The sequence below is a fragment of the Pollachius pollachius genome (genome assembly GCF_949987615.1).
Source record: "Pollachius pollachius genome assembly, chromosome: 13".
NCBI lineage: Eukaryota > Metazoa > Chordata > Actinopteri > Gadiformes > Gadidae > Pollachius > Pollachius pollachius.
This window is the reverse complement of record NC_136946.1, coordinates 22,266,292-22,288,821: the sequence shown is the minus strand read 5'-3', so window position 1 is coordinate 22,288,821 and position 22,530 is coordinate 22,266,292. Positions and strand designations below refer to the sequence as shown.

At 44.2% G+C, this 22,530-nt stretch overlaps 1 protein-coding gene across 9 annotated transcripts; it reads left to right on the top strand.

Moving 5' to 3' along the window:
* The first annotated feature begins 2,715 nt into the window (after positions 1–2,715).
* LOC307085295 (oxidized low-density lipoprotein receptor 1-like) lies at positions 2,716–20,034 on the top strand. 9 transcript variants are annotated; one of them, XM_079750021.1, is made up of 14 exons: positions 2,716–2,827; positions 3,853–4,002; positions 4,129–4,200; positions 11,364–11,414; positions 11,651–11,793; positions 12,429–12,588; positions 13,161–13,202; positions 13,453–13,514; positions 13,607–13,653; positions 14,058–17,755; positions 18,327–18,468; positions 18,598–18,678; positions 19,136–19,218; positions 19,439–20,034. In XM_079750021.1, exons 2-6 carry the CDS (start codon positions 3,912–3,914, stop codon positions 12,456–12,458), a joined length of 387 nt encoding a protein of 128 aa, XP_079606147.1. In that variant the 5' UTR covers positions 2,716–2,827; positions 3,853–3,911; the 3' UTR covers positions 12,459–12,588; positions 13,161–13,202; positions 13,453–13,514; positions 13,607–13,653; positions 14,058–17,755; positions 18,327–18,468; positions 18,598–18,678; positions 19,136–19,218; positions 19,439–20,034. The 9 variants fall into 9 exon arrangements, 8 of the variants coding, with proteins under 8 accessions (XP_079606147.1, XP_079606145.1, XP_079606144.1 ...); XM_079750019.1 differs by having other exon boundaries at positions 18,290–18,446; XM_079750018.1 differs by having other exon boundaries at positions 18,290–18,468.
* Positions 20,035–22,530: the final 2,496 nt, after the last annotated feature.

Sequence of the window (22,530 nt, the reverse complement as noted above, 5' to 3'; positions counted from 1 at the left end):
ATACACACACACACACACCCTTTAAATCCGGTGAAACCTACCTGACGAGGACCTATATGGATTTTGAGGGGTACATTGCCAAGCATGTTAAAATTGTGTTTTCTTTCATTTGCAATGCTTGTGCCTCTGGGGACCTGGACTCAGGTCCTCACCGCACACGAGGTCCCCACGGGTTTGGTGTGCAATCAGGTTCAAGTCCCCACCAAGTACACCCACACACCCACACACAGACCACAGATAACAAGACTCAGGGTGTAGCGTCCTGTAGCTCTAGGTATCTGGAGACACAGCGGTGCAAAGGAGGAAATGAAGATCTGAAGATAAATAAGTTTCTTCATTACTATTACCTTATCATAAAGGTTAATGAAGGTTTAATAAAAGAGTTCTCAACAGCTTGATTTTTTATCATCCTTCATTCCTATAACTATATCAGTCTTATTATAAAGGGTAATGATGATAGTTTGATGATATACTCTCGCAAAACAAAATAGCTTGTTGAATAGATCTGGTTCAGATTATCTGGTTCGGTGAGATCTATTCCAGTTTCCCCCAACAGAGCCATACAGCTGAACACAAACATGTTGCCCTGGCTTGCAAGTATTTTACTTTAAATAAAATTAGTTTGGACTAAAATGAGAATAGTGTTGGTCTACAAGTGTCCATCACAGATTGCACAACAGCAAAGGTGTGTGTGTGTGTGTGTGTGTGTGTGTGTGTGTGTGTGTGTGTGTGTGTGTGTGTGCGTGCGTGTGTGTGTCAACAATAACTTTTTCATGAGGCCTTGTCCCTCGGATAAGTACATTTACCTTTCACTTGACCAGACACAAAAGTCACTTTTCCGAGCAAAATGCGTCCTTTTACAAAAGTAATAATTTTTCATGTTGTTTGTGAAGGGAGAATGCAGAATTCAGACGAACAAACAGTTGCAATAATTCACACCATGTCAACCACATCACTTAAACAGCCATATCCCTCCTCTCAATCACACCACCTGAAGTGGCGAACCCTTTTTTCGCCATATTTGTTCCTGAGGCAGAGATAATCCGACACACATTTCTTGGGAAGAACGCACAGAGAGTGTTTAACTTTGTGTTGATTCATTTATTAAGCATTAACTCTGGTTGACTTTCCAGGAAATAACAAAACATAAAGACTCCAAACAATGTAACTGTTAGGGCCAAAACAGGGTTCTTGGTATTGTACAAAAAGGGACTTTTCCATGTAAAATAATAAGTCCAATAATGCGTCCAATATTGTGTCCAATAATGCGAAATAATGCGTCCAATATTGTGTCCAATAATGCAAAATAATGCGTCCAATATTGTGTCCAATAATGCTAAATAATGCGTCCAATATTGTGTCCGATAATGCGTCCAATATTGTATCCAATAATGTGAAATAATGCTGTCAGAAAACTGTTGGCTCCCTGCCTTCCAAACCTGAACAATAGTAGTTAGCCTGCCTTATATGAAGGCCTCCAATAGGCTCCAGGTAGATCGTGACACACCTATTTCCCCAGGTGACACAAAGGACTAATCACCACATCATCACAAAATGCATAAATATACATATGAATGCAAATTAGATTAATATTTCATAAACTTTATAAATTATAACTCATACTTTTAGCCTTAGACTCAAAATATATTTACTTAAAAATATTAAACACAAAAGACCTCTAAATGGCTCACTCACTCACTCACTCACTCACATGCTCATCGCACATAGACAAACACGCTCACACACAGTCTTTCTCGCACACACCTTACACACACACTCTTCCTAATTCCCGATTCCCAATTTAATATTCCCTCTGTGAGCCCAACCCTCTCCCTGTGATTGGACGACACTGTGGATCAGAGTGAGCGTACGTCAACCTACTGACCACTGATTGGTCAACGAGCAACAGGTGTGTCCAACTCAACAAATGAGTAACGAATGAGTAACAACCAGGGCCTCCGTTAGGGCCCCAGTTAGGGCCCCAGTTGTTCATCATTCGGTACTCATTCGTTCCTCAGTAACTACCCACGTTTATGCGTACCTTATTGTAAAGTGTTACCGTAACATCAACTACTGGAACAACCCTAAATGCTTTTAGACTCTCTCTCTCTCTCTCTCTCTCTCTCTCTCTCTCTCTCTCTCTCGCTCTCTTTTACACTCACACACTCACTCACACACACACACACACAATGTCTCCCTCTCTCTCTCTCTCTCTCACGCACGCACACACACACACACACACACACACACACACACACACACACAATTTCTCTCTCTCTCTCTCTCTCTCTCTCTCTCACTCACTCACTCACTCACACAATATGTCTCTCCCACACACACACACACACACACACACACACAACGTCAGCAAAACAAACTGATTCTGCCGTTCCCATAATGTGGTGAGTTAAGGTGTATTCAAATATGAATACAATTCTGTAGTGGACTCCTAGACATGTCCACCACGCTATCTGCTATATTATACCTATGTATGTTGTGTCTTTATATTCAATGAAAAATAATCTTGTGTGTGTGTGTTTGTGTTTGCATGCGTCCGTGAGTCTGTGTGTCAACAGAAGACATTTGATAAGAGTAGAAGGAAAACACTGTCACTTCCTGACACAGATTGCAGGCTGATGATTGGTCAGAATTAAAACATGTGAGGTGGTTTTTCCATCTGATATAGCAGTGCTGACTCCTGAGAGCAGACATATTGGAAGCTGTCAGGGAGGAACCATGGTTACCATCTCTGAACCGGACCCTGGAATCTCTGAGGAACCTGAGGACACGTCTTTGGACCGGAGGAAGCGTAGGTAGAGATGATTTGGTAGGTGCCCTTTTGAGAGGATTTAAAATAAATAATCCAGTACAAAAAACGTGTTTTCATCTGCATATATTTGAAATGTACTTTTAGTAAATGTTTATAGCCAAAGGGACCGACCTGATGAACCAGCGACCGTATAGACAGATTTATTCTCCTAAATAACGACATGTGTGTGTTTGCGACAAAAAGCTCACATTAGCCTTACTTGACTTGTAATTACGCCCATGAGTTACTACTTGAGATAGGCATCTCAAGTAGTTGTGTGTTTCATGATACATGTTTGTTATATACATGGAACAGAGTGCAGATGAACTTTAGGGAGCAAGTTTAGTTTTTTCATTTCTTATTATTAATGGTAATGCAACGTGACATTAGAGTGACAATGGTTTATTTAATCAGCAATTTTGTGTTTTAATAAAGGCTGATCATTTAACTGAAGTGACATCAGGTGTACTTTACTTGTACTCTATTTAACATAATTATATAAAGTTTGTCATTAATATGAACATATCTCAAATTATCCCACAACACATGTCCTCATATTTTCTGCGTGGGCCGATGTGAAAGACCGTGGTGACACGCAGGCCACATGTTGTCCCCCCTCGATTACTGTGTGTATACATATGTATTTCTGTGTGTATTACTGTAAACTATGTGTGCGTATATGTCAATAATGAGGGAATAATAACATGTATGCTAGAGACCAGCACTTGCTCTGCTTAAGTGTGTTCTAAACACGAGAGCCACAGTACCAGTCATCACTTACTGAGGTGTTCTCAGTAGAGGTCTTCAGGTGTTTCTTCAAGACAGGGAGGGATTCTGCAGACCGTAGGGAGTCTGGACTGTGAATGACAGCCACGCAGTATGAATATATCTGTGTGTACATTACTCTGTGTGTCCGTGTGTGTGTGCTTGAGTGAGTCTGTGAGTCTGTGTGTAGTAAAAGAAAAACATTTCCTTACACTGATGGTATCAGATTGCAAGCTGATAATTGGTCAGAATGAAAACAAGTGACGTTGTTTTTCCAGCTGATAGAGCAAAGAAGAAGGGTAAGTTCAGAAGCCGTGGAAGACGTCAGAGAGCAGCAATGGTCTCCATCTCTGAACCGGACCCTGGACTCTCTGAGGAACCTGAGGACACGTCTTTGGACTGGGAGGAGACCAGGAAGAGAAGATTTGGTAGGTGCCCCTTTATAGAGTATTTAAAAAAAATAATAACTTTTTTAGCCAAAGTGACCGTGTGTGTGTGTGTTTGTGTGTGTGTGAGTGTGTGTGTGTGTGTGTGTGTGTCCTACTCCTAAACAGCTCTATGGTTTCACATAATTGTTATTGTGAGCATCGGACTGCTGAGTATTCTCCTCATCTCCCCGCGCTTCAGTGAGTCTAAATCATATCATCCTGAATAGAATTACAATACAGTATAATCATATTAATGACTGTAATAACAGCAATGATAATGATACATATTGTTTTTGTTAGATTCAGTGATAATAATAGGGTTAGCACACATACACCGCACGCACACATAGAAACACTGCATACACACACGCACAAACAATCCACACACACGCGCACGAACACACACGGACACGGACACACACTGCACACACGGGCACGCTGATGCTGACGTTTCAAGACAAGCGCAGTGCAGGACACCGCATACACACACACCACACACACATGCACACATGCACGCACACACATGCGGATGCAGATGTTTCAAGACAACGGCGAGATTGAGATAACCGCCCCGCCGTTGACACACTCTCCCACCTGAGCCTTATGTCTATCATAGACACTTTTTTGCAAAACGTTATTTTTCTTTAAACATTATCCACCTCCTGAGCCACCCGAAATGTCTTGCGATATAGAAATCCCCCCTCCACCCTGCCGACTGTTTTAGTTGTTTTATTTTTCTTATGTTTCATGTGTCGGCTATGTGTGACTGTAGGCTACTGCTGCCTGTCTTGGCCAGATCACTTGAAGAGATGTTTAATCTCAATGACGCGTTCTTCTGTTAACAAAAAAAAACATCTCCCACGTCAAGTAGCCAATGTACAATCTGCAATCTTGCCCTCTTAACCCCCCCCACTACACAAGTCTGTGCTTTAGTTCACCATAGTTAGGTAGGTTGCTGCCTTAGCTGTTGTTACTTGAACACAATTTTCAGCTGTTTGTTATTATTATTTTCAACTAACCAATAGTAGTTGCCGTGCATTTTTTAAGTATCAATGCACTTTGAGCCCTGAATAACAGTAAAACCTATTGAATGTTTGATTGGTATGCATAGTATACTACACTTTCCATTAAACAATTACCCCTGTAACCCAACAGTTAGCTGAACATTATATGGTCCCGTCCTTCCACTCCCTGTTTTCTCACCCTGTTTAAACAAGAAATCAACTGCATTTGTCCCAGTGTTTGTGCTATGGGAAATTAAAGGTCCCATGGCATGCTACTTTGTTGATGCTTTAATATAGATATTAGGAGGCCCCAAACACAGTATTTAAAGACGTTCCCGAAATTCAGCCGTGGTGCAGAATTAAAGCCACTACAAGCCAGTCGCACATTGAGCTTTCCCCAAATATGCAGTTTCTGTGTCAGTCGCTTTAATGCAAATGAGGAGGAGAAAGGCGGGTCAAGGAGGAGGGTTGGGTGTGGCCCTGAGCAGCTTGCTGCCACGGTACCATGCGCTTTGTTTACAGTGGATGTATCGCAATTGTGAGGCGCATACAGCCTTTGGCCGTGTTTTGTAAATATTCTAGAACACTCCGGGTGCTCCGGCAGGAGTCTTGGAGCTCTATATATAAATAATATCACATTGTACATTGATATCTAAATCATATAATATATATTATCAGGGCCAAGAGCTGTGTGCGCCTCCAGACGATATTATGAATCTCAAACGACTGCGTCGTGAAGGAGCGTTCACACCCAACACGAAGGGGTGACATGACCTGTGCGTTCACACCAAACGCGAAGGGGCGACACGGTTCCATACAAGTTTTGATTTGTAGCGCCCTGCACCGGCGAGCGCGTTCATGAGGATTTGCAATGCGACACTTTAACTCGAGTTGAAATATTTGAACTTTGCCGCGACATTCGTGCGATGACAGCCAATCAGCGGTCAACAGCGTGGCCACTGAGTGACGTAACGTAACAGGCAATCAGCGTTCAACAGCGTGGCCACTGAGGGACGTAACGTAGCAGCCAATCAGCGTTCAACAGCGTGGCCACTGAGGGACGTAACGTAACAGCCAATCAGCGTTCAACAGCGTGGCCACTGAGGGACGGAACGTAACAGCCAATCAGCGTTCAACAACGTGGCCACTGAGGGACGTAACGTAACAGCCAATCAGCATTCAACAGCGTGGCCACTGAGGGACGTAACGTAACAGTCAACCAGCGTTCAACAGCGTGGACACTGAGGGACATAACGTAACAGCCAATCAGCGTTCAACCGGCCAACCGTTCCCTGCAGTGCAGTCCGGGTTGAACCGCAGCATGGAGGAGAAAGGGATTGTTGCCGTTTGCACTCCCGGAGCTCTATATATAATAGTATATAATATTATATAATTTAATATATAATATCACGGCCAAAAGCTGCGTGAGCCTCCGGACGGCCGTAGCGTGTGGGGATTGGGCTTCGAGGGGTTTGTTTACCGGCGTTGCTATGGTTACCGGGCTTGTGTGTTCCAACGGTTAACTCGCGGTGGTATCTAATAAATCTCTGTCTAATCAATCCTTCAGAAAAAGCAAACAAAGTGCTTGCATGATATTGAGGCCTACAGCGATCGTTAGTTAATAAGTGTAAGTTGTTTGAGCAGTGGCTTGTGGTCGACCGCAACAATCAGGTCCCTGCAGCCCAACACGAAGTAGCGCGCTTCGTCCAAGGCGTCAGCGACTGCGAGCGCCTCGCCCTCTACAGGCGCATATCTGGACTCGGCCGGGTGCGTGAATCTGCTACCAACCAGGGTCACCTTCCATCCATCAGCGCAGCAGAAGGTACATTTAATAAGTACATTTGTCATAAGAAGTGAAACAATATATCGCTGTCGGTACAGTAAAGATGTTCATAGAACCAAGTGCAAGTATTACAATTGCTAGGCTAACCCATTCCCGTGTAAAGCAAAGATAGCAGCTACTGTAGATGCTACACAATTAAGTACCTTGAATAAGTGCAATGTAAAAGTGCCAGGACGTACAACATTCAATGGTGGCTGTGCAATGGTTTCTATGCAGAGCCGAGGTGAACTCTGAACAGGTGAGTTTTGAGTCTTTTGCGGGCTTGTCAAAGATGCGGACGCCGTGCTCGATCTCCTGGACGATCTCCTCCTTTGATTCACAGAAAACATTCTCCAATTCCGGAGACCTCTCGAAGCGTACCCCATGCAGTAAGAGTTTGCGGAACGGTTGCATGCGCTCGGCCATACTGAAGGTGTACCAGTCCGAACCAGGACCTGATGTCAGTGACATTGCGGGGTTGTGGGAAGTGCCATTTTCAGGAAAGCAGCTGAGAAGGGCATCCATTTCGTCATAGAAGTCACGAAGTGTGTGAGAAAGAGTAAACAGTGGAAAGGGCAGCAGGAGTGGCAGAGTTCTCTGGAGTGATCCAAGTCTCTGTCAGGGCCAGGAAATGGAGGGTATTGAGGGACGCGCAGGCCGAAATAGAGTCTGCTTTTTTGACCGCTGACTGGCAATTCCAGAGTCCTCCCATCACTTCAAGTTCAGTGATGGCGAGGGTGGGTAAATGGCATAGATTGGATGGGTTGCGACGCCGAGCAGAGGATCTATTGCGGCGTCGTCTATGAGTAGAGATTCTAACGATAATCGAATTACGACACATAGCTACTATACCGTGGCCTCTAAAGTCTTCCTCGAGGGACTCCCACAGAGAGACTCCCTTGTTCTTTGTTTCCCGGGTCTTGACTCCCACAGATAGACTCCCTTGGTCTTTGTTTCCCGGGTCTTCGTTTGCTGGGTCCTGACGCTAAAGCTGACGCTGCTAATGGTAGCTCAGGCAGTCTTAGCTCAGCCCAGTCAATCAAGCCTATTGTTCACACCTTGTGACCGAAACTACACTCAACGACCTTACTATCAACAACAACACAGCAAAAACCAACACTGCAGGCACTAGGGTTAAACATAGTACAACCAATTGAAATGCAACACGACCTTCTTAAAGACAAAATGTAATGTAACTGAGTTTGTCAGCTACCTAACTTTGCTAAATAGGCAGCCTTAGCTCCGCCCAGTCAATCAAGCCTATTGTTCACACCTTGTGACCGAAACTACACTTAATGACCTTACTATCAACAACAACACAGCAAAAACCAACAATGCAGGTACTAGGGTTAAAGTTAGTACAACCAATTGAAATGCAATTAGCTCTGCCCAGTCAATCAAGCCTATTGTTCACACATTGTGACCGAAACTACACTCAACGACCTTACTATCAACAACAACACAGCAAAAACCAACACTGCAGGTACTAGGGTTAAAGTTAGTACAACCAATTGCAATGCCAAACACTATAATTCTTAGTTTCAACACTCACCCCAGCTAGATATGAGACGACCTTCTTAAAGACAAAATGTAATGTAACAGTTGTCGCACATATCATCATACAGGTGGTGAGCGAGGGGGAGTGTGCGTACCATGTCGGCGGTGCTGGTGAGTGTGCACAGTTCGCCGAAGGCGCTCGTCTGCTGTTCGTCGCACACCCCATCAGCCTCCTCCGGTGCGGGCCTAGATGATCGGCCACCCAGGCAGACCTTGTCGAGGTGGTTCTGACGATTGCATTTCCGGAACGTCTTGCCGTACGCGGGGCACTCGGCGCGTCTGGCGCGCCACTGAGGTGTTTTGCCGTGGCCTGCCTCGCCGCAGTAGATGCACGTCTCCTCGGCCTTGACCCTGGGTTTCTTCGCTCTGGCGCCGGCCCTGGCGTGGACGTCCTGCTACTTCCCCCGTCGATAAGAGCTGCTGATAGTGTCCGTGCTCTGAGGGTCAAGCAGGCGTGACGCTGAGCGCTTTCCTGACTCTTTGGCTTCGATGTACTCTATCATGTCCTTTAGTGGCATATCCTGATTGCTTTCGCCAAGCAGATCGAGCTGTATTTCTTGGTCTGTTATGCCGCGGCCGATCACATCACGCAATATTTCCTCTGTGAAGTCGTTGACTTGGTCACACCCCTCCTTAGTGCATGTCATTTCGTATTTACACGTGCCTGCCTGCCCCTTTAAGCGAGCATGAAATGATTGATGGGCTCTTCGTGTCCCTGTCGCATGTTAGATAGGGCCACTCCAGCTACCATCGTGTTTTCTGCACGGACAGCGAGTGCCCTCATGGCAGAGAGAACGTCCTTTTCATCACTGTCCACTAGGCTTTTGCCGGCAGCACGGGTGAGGTCTTTTCTCAGATCCTCCTCACAGCACTCTAGCAGTTGTGTGACAACATCTGATCCAATTAGTTTAGTGCCCCTCTTGTAGTCAGCCCAGCGGGTTAGGAAGTATGACCAGGTCTCGGCTGTTCCAGCCAACGCTATGGACTGGCGCCTGAGTTTCTCCATTTTGGCATTTGGGCGTGGTTCCCTAGGGGCTGCAGCGTGTGTGGTCGCGTGTATGCTCAGCATGGCCACCACCACTGCTGCTTCAGCATGTGTAGCCACATAGTCACACTCCTCGATGGGGCAAGGCACAATCATCCTTGGTCTCACAGTTTTGTAATTTCGTTTCTTTGTTTTCAATGATGCGCTCGTATATCCCGGTTCCCGGGCAACGTCACTTGTAAATACACTCGCGGTCTGGCCACTCGTATGATCGCATTCTTTCCCGACGTCGGAGATGTCTGCTTGGCTTAATCCAGATGTTTGGTTATAAATAAGAACAACTTTCCATTTGTTCACTTGCTTTAATGAACGACAGCAGTGAAATGACAATAACCAAACATGTCATGAGCAGCTGAAAGTGCCGGTAGGTTTACATCTCAACAGAGTCATTAACTTGCTGTTCCGCTATGTGCAACAACATAGAGGACCGTAGTGCAATATTCCCTAGAAATAATGTCATTCACACAGTATGGTGAATTATGTGTACAGAGTCCAACACAAGACTACACTTTCTTGCTAAAATGTAATATTACTCTACTCCTTGAGACTCCCGAAATGTCTTCACACTTTGTTGCTCAAAATTGTATATGACTGTAGGCTAGTGCTGCGTGTCTTGGCCAGAAGTCTTGAAAAGGATATTTTTAATCTCAATCGCCTATTTTTCCGGTTAAAAAAATGTATTGAAAAAACTCTCACGTCAATGTACAGTCCGCAATCTTGCCCTCACAAACACACACACGCACGCTGACGCAGACGTTTCAAGAGAAAGGCAGCGCAGAACACCGCATACACACACCCTGCACGCACACACATGCACGCCAAGCGGCCTGAAGCTCACACACACACACAGCATGCGCAAATGCACACATACACCGCACGCACGCATATACAAACCGCACACACACACATGCACACACGCACACGCGCACGAACACACACGCGCCTGCTGAAGCAGACGTTTCAAGACAAAGGCAGCGCAGGACACCGCATACACACACACCGCGTACAGACACATACACACGCGCGCGTCGAAAGACAACGGCAACATTGATCCCGCATCCCACAATGTCTTGCATATTGACATCCCCGCTCCCCCCTTCCTTCTGTTTTAACGGCATCGCCGTCCACAAACTCTCCCAGGTAAGACTGTAGAAATTGCGATAAAAGAAGTGAAGAGACAATTACTCACTTCGACAAGCAACGGCAGGTCGTTCATTTTGTCATAAATAAAAAACTGTTAAATTCAAACATCGCGCCGACCGGCATATCAACACACAAGTCACGTGATCTTAAAGAGACAGCGTCCCTATAACACAGAAGAAAACATGTCAATAACACAGTATGGTGAATTATGTCTATAGAGTCCACCACAAGACTACACTTTGTTCCTCCGATGTAATATTACACTTGAGCAACATAGTTAGTTATGCTTTCACACAAAAATGTATGAAAACGGCTTATATGTAGAAAATGAATATGCTTGCTTCATAACTTAAGGAGGAAATTATTATGCTTTCTTCATTACGTAATAGGTGAACCGTAATGTTATACGTTGTAACATTATAGGCAAAATGTTATTATATTATGCGCTCAGAAATTAAATACAATATCGACTGGGGTTTCCAAATTATAGCTATGGGTTTAATTACAACTAGAGGTTAGGCGTGCACTGCGCGCGCTCAACCTCTAGTTGTAATAATAGCAATGATAATGATCATTATTGTTTTTGTTAGAATTTGTGTTACTAATATGAATAATATTAATATAAAAACAATAGCAACGACAATGATATTGATAACTGTACTTATTGCTATTTTAATTAGTATTAATATTATGGACTTTGTGTTTGGTTGGCTGTGGTCCTGTGATGTTTAGAGACGATGTCGTTCTGTTTTAGAGCTCATATCTTCTGTATTCCTCTGTCCTGTTCTAGACTCACCGTCACCCTGGAGGGAGGGGAGAGAGCACTTACTGGGTGAACTCGGTGAGGGTTTTATCCAAGTTATTAAATCAATCGCGTCATCAACATTCATTTCAAAAACACCCTCTGCTTTTGTGATTCATATTGTGGTCTACTAAGGTCAGGTTTCTATTGTCGTCTATTAAGGTCATGCTTTTATGTGGTCTGTTAAGGTCAGGTCTCAGGGTTGTGTGTCCGTAACGAAGGCCGTAAGATAAGCAGTTCTCTGTTTGTTCAGGATTTTCTTTTACATTCAACAGATGGATTGACACTTCAGGGCTGGATGTTTCACGACAAGAGTTTCTACCTTATTTCTACTGCTAAGAAGGGCTGGAGGGCCAGTAGAGAAGACTGTCTGCAGAGGAAGGCAGACCTGGTGGCCATCAACAGCAGAGAAGAACTGGTGTGTGTGTGTGTGTGTGTGTGTGTGTGTGTGTGTGTGTGTGTGTGTGTCCGTGTGTGTGTGTGTGTGTGTGTGTGTGTGTGTGTCCGTGTGTGTGTGTGTCCGTGTGTGTCCGTGTGTGTGTGTGTGTTTGTGTGTGTCCGTGTGTGTGTGTGTGTGTCCGTGTGTGTGTTAGTGTGTGTGTGTGTGTGTGTGTCCGTGAGTGTGTGTGTGTGTGTGTGTGTGTGTGTGTGTGTGTCCGTGTGTGTGTGTGTCCGTGTGTGTGTGTGTGTCCGTGTGTGTGTGTGTGTGTGTGTGTGTGTGTGTGTCCGTGTGTGTGTGTGTGTGTGTGTGTGTGTGTGTGTGTGTGTGTGTGTGTGTTTGTGTCCGTGTCTCCACTAGAGTGGGAACAGAGCTCATATCTAGATCCCGGGTGCAACATAGTGACCAAACAAGAATAGAAAGCCAGGCAAGAGCAAAATAAAAAGGGATAAAAACAATCAGATGAATCAAAGCAGAAGAGAACAGTGGATCTGGTGATAAAAACAGGTTAAACCAGGTGGGTAGAAGTGGGCTGCCCCCCAGCAATGGGGGGTGGTGAGTGGAGGGTCCTTAGTATGGATTGGTGAGTCTCTGCCTCCGTTTGTGTCCCCCAGGTGGTGATAGTCCGGGGGCCCTTTTCCTGAGGCCTGCTGGGGCTCAGTGGGGTCCAGTGATTGGCTTCTCCAACCAACATGAAAGAGTTTTATTGTGGTTCTGCTGTGTTCTGGAGGTCTCCTTGGAGCTGGTTCACATGCCCTACTTAAAACACCCCAGGTAAGAGCTTACCAAAGAATACTGAAAGGAATAAAAAGATAAAAACAATAAACAACTTCTTCAGAGGCTAGGTAAGGTAACCCTCGCAGGTCAGGGTCAGGGTCAGGGTGAGGGTCAGGGTCAGGGTGAGGGTGAGGGTGAGGTTGAGGGTCAGGGTCAGGGTCAGGGTGAGGGTCAGGGTCAGGGTGAGGGTGAGGGTGAGGGTCAGGGTGAGGGTTAGGGTCAGGGTGAGGGTTAGGGTCAGGGTTAGGGTGAGGGTTAGGGATAGAGGATCAGTCCCTTGACGCCATCTGGTGGTGCAAGTGAAGATAGGCACAGGCATAAGAAACTGAAGATGGACCTGTAACTTTTGCAACCTTAAAACAAAAAAACTATAATCAAAAAAACTACATGTGATATTTTATGCAAATATAAATAAAATAAAGACGATAAGGGGAGAATTTTTTTTGCATCTAAAACAGTGATTGGATGGGGTGGGTGAGGATGAGAATGAATTTGGGCAGTAAAGGTTAACAGTTTTGGTTGTTCATTATTTAAATCAGTGCTAATATCACTCTGCTTGTTGTTTTCAGGAGCAGGTTCTGCTAGTCGGGAGAGTGGTGGAGAAACCAAAGGTACAGGCGCCCTCTGGTGGACGACGGGGGGGATGAATCTAAATCAGTCAAATCAAACTCATCCCTTTAATTAAAATGAGGGAGGTCATTTAAGATCAAACACAGAGCTGAAATAGACTCTCACTGTTACCAAAGTGACCAGAGGGCGCCGAACCTGCGTTGAGTTTTACTAATTAGCTCACCTGCCGCAGCTCACGCAAGTGGTTTTCTTAATTGGTTAATTGGTTGCATCTGGTGCGTTTCACTTCAGAGGGAACCTGACAGTACGTTGGTGTCCTCCACTGTTTGGCAGTGTAGCGTCTCCCCAACGTGGTATGTTGTTGTGTCCCCAGAAACCAGAACTTGTGTGTAATGTTCTGTTGAGCTCTGTTGTGACTTATTTGTCATCTCTTCCTGTTTCACAGGTTAAAGACTTTTTGAAGTGAAGAAGAGCATCTCATCTGGACCTGATGTGAGTAGAAATGTGTAGCAAAGCACAACTGTGTTGACTTGTATGTTGAATATAAATCACTGATAATGTGTGAAGGAAATCGGGGATTGTGGTGGTTTAACTCATTTCAAATTTAAATAATGATTCTACCTGAAAGTAACATTTTAGAGACTATACATTCAAACTTGTTAAAGTAAGAAGAAAATCACTCTTGACTAATGACAGTCAAATAATTAGTATAGCTTATATTAAAAAGCTGGATTAATTAATTATCTTAATCATTATTTAAATGTTGGATTATCCCAAAAGCCCTGAATTTATATTGTCATTCATTTATCTGATTTAATGGAGATGGTAGATGTTGAACTGTGGGACAGTGCCCACGTTTGACAACAATAATGAGTAAACTGTTTGTTCCTTCAAAGGTCTATCATGGACATTTAACTGCAGTTCTGTGAGTATCCCAACTTAAACATGAAGATGGACTGCAAACTGTAAGTCATTAGTTTCTTATTACTCTTGGGCACATTGATGTATTTTGGCTTCCTGGTGAGTTAACCCGTTAGCAGAAGGTTGATCTGAGTATTAGGGATGTTTTATGGGTTCATGGGTTACTTAGGCATATGGTTCATGTTGGTTTTAATGGTTTGTTAAAATGGTTACAGGTTCTAAGTTATTGTTGTAAGCTGGAGTAATGGGTTGGGTTCTGATGTCTTCAGTCTTCTTTCCAGCTACACTCCTGAGCTCTGCATCTTCATCACGAGTGTTGCTTTACTGATGAGGGTTGGGTCTGAATGAGCAGAGGTGCATACTGGGATACAGAGCTGTCTGAAGTCTACAGGTCTGTAGACACGCCCCCTCAGGGGAAACCGAGTGTTTGAGAAACCGTTGTGGCGTCAGTTCCATGAACTAGAATGTTCTTTAAGATGGAGACAGGGATTCAGAAGGAGAAACACCAGGAGGAGATGAGGGGGCTCCTCATCTCAACGTCTAAAGCACAATTTCAGTCTGACACAGAACCATGGAACACATTCAACAGTCCCCTCCAGGCATCGTGACTCCTCAGGAACAGTTTCATTTCCAAGAAGGTCTAATTCGGGGCCATTCCAAGATGGATCCTACTCCTCAAGAGCCACCCCCCTCCACAGGGTGGTCTTCTGAACAGATGACCTCCTTCCTGTCCTCAGGCTGACTGAAGCTGCACCGTTTGCATCTGTGAAGGCCCCTCATTCTGGAAACCTCTGGACTACAAAGACATGGCTTCAGAGACGTTGAATCAACCTGGGACACATTTTGGAGACACCAAGCATAATCCATCACCAATGTGGGACGCCACTGAAGAATATTGTACACAATTTACGTCTCTGGAGACATTGATTGATCTGTTCTGGGTGTACTGGCAGGAGAGCTGGGGTGGATGATGGAATGTTATTTGGCATGAGGTTTTTACCCTGCATGAGTGTTTGGCCTTTTATGGCTCAGTGGGGTGTGTGGCTTTGACATGAGATGGATGATATGTGAGCATCGCTAGGGTGGGTGTGGGTGTGGGTGTGTGTGTGTGTGTGTGTGTGTGTGTGTGTGTGTGTGTCCTGGGTTCTACTCGTGTGTCTCCACCTTGCTTTGACAGTGATAACGTTCATACGGGGGTCTATGTGGTTGGCTTGGGATATTGGAATGGTCAACTGAATCATACCTGATGGACGGCCACACGTTTGCTTGAGGCCTCCAGTAGACATGAAGAGCCCGGAGCGACGCTCCGGAGCGATATCCAACACACTGGGTAGGAAGGAGAGTATCCAAATCAAGTGTAAAAGGATGTGAGCGGCGTGTTCAGATCAGTGACTTCAAACTAGGACTACACCAATCAGGATCAATGGAGGATGGACACCTAAAGGCATTCCACAAGGAGAGTCTGAAGTTGGAAAGGGACCTCAATGGATATTCAAGATGACCTTTAGACCTGTAGTGAGGCGGCTCCTCCTACCTGGCTGGATTGATGGAGAGCCCTGTGGATCTTGTCTGGCTCTCAGCTGCACCTCTTCTCAGGCTGAACTGTCTTTGTTTCGTACAGGACTAGCTGAACGATTGGTTCCCTTAAATCAGAGTCAATCTGGGAACTCCAAGTAGTGCACTCTTCAAGCTGAAGTTGTACTCTTCAGCTGAGGAGGTAAGGAAACCTTCATTAGGGCTTCCCGGTGTATAGAAGAGAACGTTTCAAAGTGTTCCATGGTACTCTGATGAAGACCGGTGTTGTGTTTCACTGGCTGAGAGGAAGAACCCTCACATCTTCCTCTTAGCCTTTCTCCTCTGAGAATCCTGGCGCCATCTTGAAGGATATTCCAACTCATGTAACTGATGTCACGACAGATTCTCAAACACTTGGTTTCTCCTGAGGGGCCTGTCCATAGAACTGAAGACTTCAGACAGCACTGTATCACAGCATGCATCTCTGCTCACTCAGACCACACCCTCATGAGTAGGATGCAACACCCTAGCGATGAAGGTGTAGAGTTTTATAAGTAACGAGGGAGCAGACAAAGGTTATGAGAACACAATGGCATGTCAATCTGTAAATCTTTAAACCATGAAGATGTTTGGATAGTCCAGGAATTGGACTTCATTTTATTATGGGCAGTCCTTTCACTCAAATGCCCACTTCTCACTGGACCTGTACATGTGTTGGCTGGCTGGCATGATTTGCTGTTGGTGATGAGGCGGTCAGGGTGACATTGCAGGGCTATGGTTGGCTCTCTGTGAGCTCAACGTTTAGATTTACTCTGTATGCTTTGTACCCTGAATAATCTAGATAATTGTTTATTGTAAAATGTAGACACGGTTTTGTATTGAATGTTTCCATTGTTTTTAGGCAAGGATTTGAGGTTTTAAGTTGTTGTGGGTAATACATGCTAGTTCTTCGTACGGTTTTGAGTGATATAACTTGTACACACTGGGTGCATAATAATGTAAAGATACACTGAATAGTAGTAATGACCAACAGCAACAAACAGATCACATCAAGGTAAGTCTGTTGGCTGTGTTTTAATGAAGACCATCGCTGGACTTCAGGATCTTCCACCGTTCAGCACAAGGTGAGGCGCTGGTTCTGTTTTTTCTTTGGTTGGTTCCGGCTGGAATGTTTGGATTCCAGTCGGACGGTTTGTGCTTCCCGCCGTGGAAGGTTCTGAGTGCCGTCACTTGATTTAGCCTCAATGGTTAGCATTGAACGTTGTAGTCTTGACAACCATAAGAACCCACCTGGCAGTTAGTTTGACGTGAATCCCCTGAGGGTATCTGGCGGAACGTTCTGGTTTTTATTTGCGTAACCTCGAGCCGTTGCCAATGGAAACTATTTTTCAATCAGTTTCCATTGGGAATTGTTGCCCCTTATCTGATACAACTTAAGTTTGATATTAAATAGATACTGACACGTACATCGTACAATATGTTGATAATTTCCGACGGTTGCGCCGTACTTTTAACCACGTTGACGGGACTCTCGCTGCATACAAAACAGCGTTCTACTTGCGGGCCCATTTCTGACCATCAGTGAAGGCTGAAAATCATTTCAAGGTGGAAGATGATTTGTCATTTCTTCAACGGAACCCAGCACCTGAATATGGCTGAGTATATTTGATTTAATATCGATACTGCTTAGTTTTCTTTGTTACTTCAGCTTTTGTACGTTCTAAATATCTGGGGTCATTAATTGCCACAGAAGTTAAACCCTAACCAATAGAATGACTTTAAACAATGACTTTGGTGCTGAGTTACCAACCGGATAATATCAAAGCTAAAATAATGGCCGTCTTTCCCACATGTTACAGTAGAAGACACTCTAGAACTGTACAAGGTTAAAAAGGTAACATGTAGTTTGTCCCAAGGTGTCTGCCTCCTCACCCAGAGCAAGACCTCCACCTCCTCACCCAGAGCCAGACCTCCACCTCCTCACCCAGAGCCAGACCTCCACCTCCTCACCCAGAGCCAGACCTCCACCTCCTCACCCAGAGCCAGACCTCCACCTCCTCACCCAGAGCCAGACCTCCACCTCCTCACCCAGAGCCAGACCTCCACCTCCTCACCCAGAGCCAGACCTCCACCTCCTGTCAGAAGTCCTCCAGAACAGGTCAGTGCTCTGGTGTGTGAGTAGAGTCTTCTCAGGTCAGTTTCAATGCATGGGCTGAACCACTTCTTTAAACTTGTGGACTGCTCTGTCTTCATTCCCATAATGGGATGCTCATGTCTGGTCTCCAGTCTTTTCTAGCCTTGAGTTGTAAAATAATAGTTAAATTGTGTAACTCGGTTTCGGAAGAGTCAAATAAGTTTATTGTTGGGCAAAGGCTAATATAAACCTGCTGCTGTAGCTGAGAGGCTAGGGAACGGGGGCTTGTGGTGCCAGGATGGATAGTTTAGGTCTTGTTTTGATCATCTTATGACTTTAAATATGTGCCAAGCTGTGATTTGAGTTAATTCATACCGGGGTTATTTAGGAGTCATATGAGCCATTATTGTTAATAGTGCTGCTACGACCGTAGAGGATGCATTGCTGAACGCGTCAATCTGCAGACGTTGTCTAATTTAAGTGTTTAAATGTTTAAATTCGTCTTCCATTTTACAAGTGAACCTCAGATGCAGGAGGTGGGGTGTGTTGCGTCCCCAGGTGATTTACTGCTGAGACCAACTTGGTTTGTAACCAGACCAGGAATCCATGGCTGAAGGAGCTGATGGAGGAGCCGTGCTGAAGGCCCTCCCTGGTGGAGGAGCTGATGGAGGCCATGATGGAGGCTGGTGGAGGAGCTGATGATGTCTGTCGTGGGGTAGATGGAGCCTGACTCTGAAGTGATCATCACACTCACTGCCACTTCTCGTAGAATACTGCTACAACAAACTACCGGCGTTTGTTAATACACCAGACAACTACATCTGTTCTACCACACATTGAAGCAAGACTTCTGCTGTTTGTTCCAGACCAGGACTCTGTCTGAGGAGAGCTGGTGGAGGAGCTGAGAGGCTGGAGGACAACTTGGAATCAACCAACAAGGATTCCTCGTAAGTATTTATTTACTTAACATGGTTGACTTAAAGGGCAAAATACTGCTGTTACTTTGACATGTGTTGACAAACTACCACGTGTCTCTGGAGCGGAGGCGAGCTGGTAGGGGAGCTGTGAATCTAGAGGATGACCATCACTCCACCAACAAGGATCCTCGTCAGTTTGCATAAAGTAAACAGAGTGGACAGAGTGATTATGCAGGATTAGTTTGTTCAGTACAAGTTAAGGCATACTACTGTGGTTGGTTACCAGACAAACTACAGCTGCTAATTTGTTATGCGCCATTAGAGCCCAACTACTCCTGTGTTTGTGACCTTACATTGGAGCCCAATTGCTACTGTTTGTGACCTTACATTAGAGCTAAACTACGACTGTGTTTGTTACCTTACAGTAGCGACAAATTACCACTGTGTTTGTTACCTTACATTAGAGACAAATTACATTTGTGACCAGGAATCTGGAGTACTGATGGAGAAGCCATACATCTGGAAGGCAAATCCTGAGGACGACCAGGACTCTACCATCAAGGATTCCTCGTAAGTTTACATTATCTGGACATAGTAGAATAGGTAGGGGGTTGGGGGGGTTCAACCCTCAGACCGATGGTGCCGGGTTCAAGTCCTCAGAATAAAGTGATGCGTCCTTGAGCAAGGCGCCCTAAAGCCTGCCTGCTCCTTAATGACAGCTCTTTGGTTCAGATAATGTTGCATCTTTTGAATATTGAACCTAATCCATGTCCTTGTTTGGTCTGGGCAGACACACCTGAGCTGAACCTCACCTGAACCTGTTTGGTCGGGGACAGACTCACCTGAGCTGAACCTCACCTGATCCTGACATCCTGCTGGTCCCGTCTCCTCAGTTCATCTGAGCCTCGTCCTCCAGAAGACCTGCTGAGCTCAGCGGTCTGAGGCTGATGGATCAATGACCTCCAGTGGGAGTGATCTTCTTGACCCCACATATACCCGTGTGCTTCCACACGCCTTTCCCTCACGTCTGTCACTAACCTCACTACTTCACTACTCTCTACTCCTTCCCCTTCTTCTTCCTTCTCCGTGGTTCGAACCTTTACTCTGAAGGAGTGTCTTCTTTAACCTTTACACTGAAGGAGCGCCTTCCTGCCCTCAGAGGGTTCAGCGTTAGGGTTGAGAGTCAGGGTTTAGAGTCAGGGACAGAGCTGGTCAGGGAGGACTGTTTTACACAAACCTCTTCACTTGCTTTCTAAATGGAGGGGACATTTTGAAATGATTAATTTGGGAAAATGTTTTCCTCTGCTTCCCTTTACAAAAATAAGTATTAAACTTCTGTCAAGTGTTTTTGTTTGTACTGTATATTAAAATCCTACATTGACTTCTGCATGTTTGGTCTGGTTCATTTAATTGTACTTTAACTTGGTTAATGTCAAGCTAAACTCCTGCAATACATTTAATATACATGATGAATGTTATTCAGCAATGTTCACATAATCCATTTTTTAAAAATATAAAACATCCATATTACTACTAAATTCAAGCCTATTCATGTATTTATCGATGTACATACTGCCCCCGCAGGCCATTCTCTGCTACTATAACACGTTCAAACCACCAACCCGGTCTCACATCAATGTTCTCTGGCTACGTTTTTTCAAAAGGAAAATGTGGTTTGGCATGAGACTGCTGTCCAAACTGTCCAGCAAAGGAAGCTCATACACCTTAATCAATTATCCAGGAATCTTTTTGTGTATTTACATTTTAAAATGTTCATGTGCTGGTCTAGTTTGTCAGCAATAACTCTGCCTCCAGCAATAGGATTGGTCGAAACGTATGAAGTGAAAGAAATAAAAGCCCAATTCACCAGATCTGAGTTTAGCTGCCGTCAGATTTTGGATCATGAATGTATTGAGCGAACGAGGTCTGAGCTAAATATGAACCACCTGGAACTTGGTGCGTTTCCTGGAGCTCAGAGGATGGCAGGACGCGTGTTTACCTGGTTGATAAGGCCCTGAACGCAGAACCTAAACCCAGACATCCTAAACACAGACCAAGAACCCAGGGGCATCACTATGCTGTTTTTTTGGGGGCTAAAGCCCCGGATATTATTTAATTTGCCCCTAATATTATGTTTGGGTAAAATAAATAAATACAATTAAAAATATTTATAAATATTTATAAGTAGACTAGTCTAGATAGTCCATCTGGCAAGAGAATAAACTGTTTAAAAACATAACCTGTTTACCACCTCAAGTGAATTAACCTATGCTATCCCCAGTCAGATCCGTGTGTGTGTGTGTGTGTAAGGTCCGTCTCACTTGTATTCATTTTACTCGGAAATAGCTTGAATGGAACTTTAGATGTTTGGGAATAAGCAGCGTAGCAGTCAGGCAGCTATGGAAAGCTATAATAAACTGTATTTTGTTTATTTAGGTAAAGCATTATGAAAAAATTTGCATGCAAAATAAAGCATACAAATAATTTTGGCATTTTCATTTTCCCTCTGGCCTAAGCCCTGGATGTTTATGAAACTTAGAAACACCCCTGCTTGTCTTCATCAAATTAAATTAGCCAACCAAACACTTACATCACAATCAGTTATTTGATATATATATATATATACACACACTATATATCTATACATCTATATAGTCTGTATAGAATATATATAGCTCTGGACTACCACCATCCGGGTTGCCCATCAGTGTGTGGAGGGAGAATATTACCACACACAACAGTGGAGTCTCCATCACCTCTTCATCAGTGTGTGGAGGGAGGATATTGCCACACACACAACAGTGGAGTCTCCATCACCTCTTCATCAGTGTGTGGAGGGAGGATATTTCCACACACACAACAGTGGAGTCTCAATCTGTGTGTCTAAAGTAAGTTTGGTATTCATTTGTCCTATCATCACTAGTCCCATCTTTGTCCACTTGGTGGCGCTTTAGAGACTGATTCACCTTCTGGTCCAGCAGCTGCTCTGTGTGGAGAAGCTTTAAGGTTGAACTTTAACACTAACATTCCCTCTTTGTTCTTCACATTATGTCTCCTCTTTGTGGTTCCTGTCTTTACTAAAGGCCTTAGCTGTTCAACAACCCCATTACAGCAAGTTAATTAATAACTAATATCTCTGACAATTTTACCAAGTTATAACCTAATGTAAATTATTAACTAATATCACAGACTACTGAGCCCAGTTGTAAGATGTGTTAATGAATAACTAATATCTATGACTGTAGGAGCCAATTCCTTTGCATCGTGGGTGTGTGTGTGTGTGTGTTAGTGTGTGTGTGTGTGTGTGTGTGTGTTTGTGTGTGTGTGTGTGCGCGCATGCACTTGTACTCACCTATTTGAATGGCATTCAAATAGGTGGCAATAATTTACATCTTAAACATTACAGGTATATCAAATGAAGCGTTTAGATGCAAAATCCTCTAAGTCCGTCCGACCACTTTTCTTCTAAATTACCATTTTCTATCAGGCTTCTATTTTCAAGTTCTGTCACTTTATTTTAAAGGCAATTATAAGGTTATAAGTTAATGAATAAAACATTTTTCTTTTTTTAAATGTCACTTTTTTTCTTTTTGTTTTTTTGACCAAATTAAATTCTCTTTTGCGTCAAAACCAGCTAAATCCACAGGTTATTTTTTGGCAAAAACCTCTAAATCCACTTCTTTGTACGATACATGGTAAAAGGTAGTAAAATCACTTGAGCTCAGTTAACACTGAAAATAGTGAAAGCTAACACAATAAGAAATTAAACCTTTCTAAGGGGTTGGGGGTGTGTGGATCGGGGGGGGGGGGTAGTAGAACATCCATATTATCGATATCCATGTTCCATACTAATTTTCGGATGAAAGTACTACTAGTCCTAAC

Excerpts from the sequence above, each read along its gene's own strand:
- LOC307085295 (XM_079750024.1), top strand. The coding sequence starts at position 3,912 with ATGGTCTCCATCTCTGAACCGGACCCTGGACTCTCTGAGGAACCTGAG. Across the intron at positions 4,003-4,128 it reads GACCAGGAAGAGAAGATTTG|CTCTATGGTTTCACATAATT; the intron begins GTAGGTGCCCCT and ends ACTCCTAAACAG. Across the intron at positions 11,794-12,428 it reads TCAACAGCAGAGAAGAACTG|GTGGTGATAGTCCGGGGGCC; the intron begins GTGTGTGTGTGT and ends TGTGTCCCCCAG.